At 50.5% G+C, this 5,742-nt stretch overlaps 1 protein-coding gene across 1 annotated transcript in view; it reads right to left on the minus strand.

Moving 5' to 3' along the window:
* Positions 1-1,524: 1,524 nt before the first annotated feature.
* LOC122191802 (telomerase component p80-like) overlaps positions 1,525-5,742 on the minus strand; it is a 4,941-nt gene continuing 723 nt past the window's right edge. Inside the window, exons 2-6 of the mRNA XM_042892198.1 lie at positions 5,526-5,623; positions 4,956-5,071; positions 3,780-3,889; positions 2,252-2,333; positions 1,525-1,685 (exon numbers count right to left, since the gene is read on the minus strand). Coding sequence (XP_042748132.1) covers positions 1,642-1,685; positions 2,252-2,333; positions 3,780-3,889; positions 4,956-5,070 — 351 coding nt within the window. The 5' untranslated portion in view covers position 5,071; positions 5,526-5,623 and the 3' untranslated portion in view covers positions 1,525-1,641. The remainder of the gene's footprint in view (positions 1,686-2,251; positions 2,334-3,779; positions 3,890-4,955; positions 5,072-5,525; positions 5,624-5,742) is intronic.

A 5,742-nucleotide genomic window follows, 5' to 3' on the forward strand; every position in this document is an offset into this window, starting at 1 on the left:
GGCATTAATTACCTCGTTAATTACCTTGTTAATTACCTTGTTAATTACCTCGCTCCTTTGTCGACACCCCCCCCCCCCCCGACCCCCCTCCCTGCTCAATCGGCTCATTAAACAGCAATTAATTAGTAATTAACGGCCCCCCCTGGGCGCTCGCATCACCCCGCATTGTCCTCATTAATTACCCCCGCTAATTAGCGCAGCCCATGGGTCAAGCCATTAGCTCGCCCCGTAATTTACCCCACCAGTAGTTCCCATTCATTAACTCCCTTCTTAATTAACCCCATCAGCCATCACCCACATTAATCACCCCATCCCCATTAATTGCCCCCGCTAATTAGCACAGCCCATTAGCCAACCTATTAACCCCCCCCTAATTAACCCCAAGACTCATCACCCACCTGCATTAATTACCCCATCCTCATTAATTACCGTTAATTAGCACAGCCTGCTATTAACCCCCCCTTAATTAACCCCAACTCATCACCCACCTGCATTAATTACCCCATCCTCATTAATTACCCCCATTAATTAGCACAGCCCGCTATTAACCCCCTCTTAATTAGCTCCAAGACTGATTACCCACCCATGTTAATTACCCCATCGTCATTAATTAGCCCTATTAGCACACCCTGCTATTAACCCCCCCCAATTAACCCCAAGACTCATCACCCACCTGCATTAATTACCCCATCCCCATTAATTACCCCCGTTAATTAGCACAGCCCGCTAATTAAGCTGTTCATTCACACCTTAATTAACCTCATGAGGAGTTCCCATTAGCTAATTAACTCAACCCTCAATTAACCCCACGAATTGCCCACCCACATTAATTACACCCTTTCCCATTAATGAGCTCAGCTCATTAGTGAGCCTATTCAGTCCTTAATTAACCCCATCAATCACCCATCTGCATTAATTACCCCCATTAATTGCCCCATTAATGGCGCCAATCTCTGTTAATCGCCCCTATCCTTATTAAGGATATCTTAATCTCAACTTATTCCCCTAATTATCCTTAATTACCCTGTCCCCATTAATTAAGCCACTAATTGACACACTAGTCATACTCACACCCATTAATTACACACCTTAATTACCCCTAAACCCATTAATTGTTCTATTAATGGCTTCTACCTCCATTGATAACCCCATTCTCATTAATTACTCTCAATTTATTACTCTTAATTTATCGATCCCATTAATTAAGCCATTAATTGACACATTACTTGCATTCACGCCCACTAATTGCCCACACCTCCGTTAATTACCCACTAATTGCCTCACAAACCGCTCGTTTATGCCATCATTAGTCACTGATTGCCTCTCCCTCATCACTGATTGCCTCAATGCCCATTAATTACTGTGCTAATCACCCCATTAACAGCTGCACAAATTGCTGATCTACCTATTTATCATTAATCGCCCCTCTCTTTGTTAATTATGTCAATCCCCATTAATTATCCTGATAATTACCCTACTAATTGTGCCAAACCCATTAATCGCCCCTTCCCGAATCCCCACGCGTTATTAATTGCTGTTAATTAGAGCTAATGACTGCAGTTCATTAATTAATTATTAATTGCTGCGCGTGACATCGCATCATTAATTAACATTAATTACGGTAATTAAGCCACCCATTAATTACCGTTGACGGCGACGGCGGAGCTTCCATGGCATCCTATGGGCTGTGGGGACAACGGGGTCATTGGAGTCATTGAGGTCATTGGGGTCATTGGGGTCAATGGGGTCATTGGGGTCACTGGGGTCATTGGGGTCATTGGGGTCAATGGGGTCAATGGGGACATTGGGGACATTGGGGTCATTGGGGTCATTGGGGTCATTGGGGTCATTGGGGTCAATGGGGACATTGGGGACATTGGGGTCATTGGGGTCATTGGGGTCATTGGGGTCACGGGTCATTGGGGTCATTGGGGACAATGGGGTCAATGGGGTCATTGGGGTCATTGGGGTCAATGGGGCCAATGGGGTCATTGGGGTCATTGGGGTCACTGGGATCAATGGGGTCATTGGGGTCACTGGGGTCATTGGGTCATTGGGGTCACTGGGGTCATTGGGTCATTGGGGTCAATGGGGTCATTCGCTCATAATGGGGTCAATGGGGTCATTGGGGTCATTAAGGTCATTGGGGTCATTGGGGTCATTGGGGTCACTGGGGTCAATGGGATTAATGGGGACAAAGGGTTGAATGGGGGTCAGGTGACCGCAGGCTCGGCTGCTCATTGGCTCTCACCGCGCTCTGGCGCCGGCCCCAGCAGCGCCTTCATGGCACGCAGCCATTGGCTGGGCGGCACCTGGCTCCGCCTCACGGCCTCCTGAATGACAGATGGGTGACCTCTGACCTCTGACCTCTGACCTCAGCGTGTCAGCCCACCCCAGCTGTGCCCCATAGCACCCCATAGAGCCCCATAGGGACCCATAGGGACTCACAGAGACCCATAGAACCCCATAGGGACCCACAGAGATCCATAGGGACACATAGAGACCCACAGAGACCCATAGGGACCCATAGAGACCCATAGAGACCCATAGAGACCCACAGAGACCCATAGAGACCCACAGGGACCCATACCGACACATAGAGACCCATAGGGACCCATACCGACCCATAGAGCCCCGTAGGGACCCATAGGGACCCATAGGGACCCCAAAAATCCCATAAATCCCACAGAGACCTATAGGGACCCATAGGGACCCATAGAGAACCTTAACACCCCACTGCACCCCAAAGATACCACAGCCCCCATTCAGACCCCATAAATCCCACACAGACCCAGCAAATCCCATCCAGACCCCACAGACCTGATACAAACCCCATAAATCCCATAGACCCCACAAACCCACACAAACCCCACAAATCCCACACAGACCCAACAGATCCCATAGAGAACCCACAGATCCTACACAGACCACATAGACCCCACAGACCCCATAAATCCCATACAGACCCCACAGACCCCACAAATCCCACACAGACCCCACAAACCCCATAAATCCAATACAGACCCCACAAATCCCATACAGACCCCATAGACCCCACAGACCCCATAAATCCCAAACAGACCCCACAAATCCCACACAGACCCCACAGACCTCACAAATCCCATACAGACCCCATAAATCCCATACACACCCCACAAAGACCCCACAGATCCCATACAGACCCCACAGACCACATAGAAACCCCACAAATCCCATACAGAACCCACAGAGTCCACACAGACCCCACATATCCCATACAGACCCCACAAATCCCACACAGACCCCATAAATGGCACAAATCCCATACAGACCCCACAAATCCCATACAGACCCCATAAATCCCATACACACCCAACAGACCCCATAAATCCCATACAGACCCCATAAATCCCACACAGACCCCACAAATCCCATACAGACCCCATAAATCCCATACAGACCCCATAAATCCCACACAGACCCCACAAATCCCATACAGACCCCATAAATCCCACACAGACCCCATAAATCCCATACAGACCCCATAAATCCCATACAGACCCCACAAACCCCACAAATCCCACACAGACCCCACAAATCCCATACAGACCCCCACAGAACCCACGGACCCCATAGAGAACCCACAGATCCTACACGGACCCCATAGACCCCACAGACCCCATAAACCCCATACAGACCCCACAGATCCCAGACCCCACAAATCCCATACAGACCCCATAAATCCCACACAGACCCCACAAATCCCACACAGACCCCATAAACCCCCCCCCCCCCCGCACCGGGTCCCACAGCCGTCCCACAATGCATTGCAGCGACTCGGGCCGGATCCCAGCCTGGATCACAGAGCGGAGATTGCGGAGCAGCGCCAGCAGGGGGAGCTGGGAGGAGACTGGGGGGAGATGGGGGAGATGGGGGAGATGGGGGAGATGGGGGGGATGGGGGGGATGGGGTCAGTTACGGGGTGAGATATGGGATCAGATATGGGGTCAATTATGGGGTGAGATATGGGTTCAGTTATGGGGTCAGTTATAGGGTGAGATATGGGGTGAGATATGGGGTGAGATATGGGGTCAGATATGAGGTCAGATATGGGGTCAGATATGGGGTCAGGTATGGGGTCAGATATGGGGTCAGATATGGGGTCAGATATGGGGTCAGTTATGGGGTCAGATATGGGGTCAGTTACGGGGTCAGATATGGGGTCAGATATGGGGTCAGTTATGGGGTCAGTTATGGGGTCAGTTATGGGGTGAGATATGGGGTCAGTTATGTGGTCAGTTATGTGGTCAGTTATAGGGTGAGATATGGGGTGAGATATGGGGTGAGATATGGGGTCAGATATGGGGTCAGTTATGGGGTCAGATATGGGGTCAGATATGGGGTCAGATATAGGGTCAGATATGGGGTCAGTTATGGGGCAGTTATGTGGTCAGATATGGGGTCAGTTATAGGGTGAGATATGGGGTCAGATATGGGGTCAGATATGGGGTCAGTTATGGGGTGAGATATGGGGTCAGTTATGGGGTCAGTTATGGAGTCAGTTATGGGGTCAGTTATGGGGTCAGTTATGTGGTCAGTTATGGGGTGAGATATGGGGTCAGATATGGGGTGAGTTATGGGGTCAGTTATGGGGTCAGATATGGGGTCAGTTATGTGGTCAGATATGAGGTCAGATATGGGGTCAGTTATGGGGTCAGATATGGGGTCAGATATGGGGTCAGTTACGGGGTCAGATATGGGGTCAGTTATGGGGTGAGATATGGGATCAGTAATGGGGTCAGTTATGGAGTCAGTTATGGGGTCAGTTATGGGGTGAGATATGGGATCAGTTATGGGGTCAGTTATGGAGTCAGTTATGGGGTCAGATATGGGGTCAGATATGGGGTCAGTTATGGGGCAGTTATGTGGTCCGATATGGGGTCAGTTATGGGGTGAGATATGGGGTCAGCACCGACCAATCAGGCGCTGCCACGTCACGGCGCGGGGGATCCTGGCCACGCCCCCAGCGCTCAGCGCCCGCTCCCAGGTGTCCGGGGGGGTCAGCCGGGGTCGGGGGTCAGAGGTCATCATCCTGGGGGTCAAAGGTCAGCGGGGTGACAGTCAGGAGGCGCTGAAGACCATTAACTGCCCTCAAAATCCCATTAATGGCCCCAAAATCCCATTAATGGCCCAAAAATGCCCCCCAAATCACCATGAACTTCGGAAAATTCCCATTAATGGCCCCAAAATTCACATTTTATCCCCAAATTCCCCACTATTGTCCCCAAAATGACCCCAAATCCCCATTTATGTCCCCAAAATCCCCAGTTCTGTCCCTCAAAAGTCCCAAAATCCCCGTTTCTGACCCCAAAATCCCCTTTATAGCCCCAAAATCCCCATTTCTGACCTCAGAATCCCCATTTCTGACCCCAAAATGTCCCCAAATCCCCATTTCTGACCTTCAATGATCCCAAAATCCCCATTTCTGACTCCAAAATCCTCATTCCTGACCCCAAAATCCCCATTTGTGACCCCAAAATCCCCACCTGCGGCCCAGCAGCGCAGCCACGTTCTCCCTGGGCTCACTGATGTGCAACCGGCGCACGAGGGAACGCAGTGAGAAAAGGGATGGGGGCAACGAGTCCTGCGGGTCACAGAGCCAAAATGGACCCAAAATGGACCCAAAATGGACCCAAAATGGACACAAATGGACACAAAATGGACCCAAATGGACCCAAATGGACACAAAATGGAACCAAATGG

Source organism: Lagopus leucura, unplaced genomic scaffold (assembly GCF_019238085.1).
Source record: "Lagopus leucura isolate 7727_CA_CO unplaced genomic scaffold, USGS_WTPT01 34502-0_obj-0_obj, whole genome shotgun sequence".
NCBI classification, from domain to species: Eukaryota; Metazoa; Chordata; class Aves; order Galliformes; family Phasianidae; genus Lagopus; species Lagopus leucura.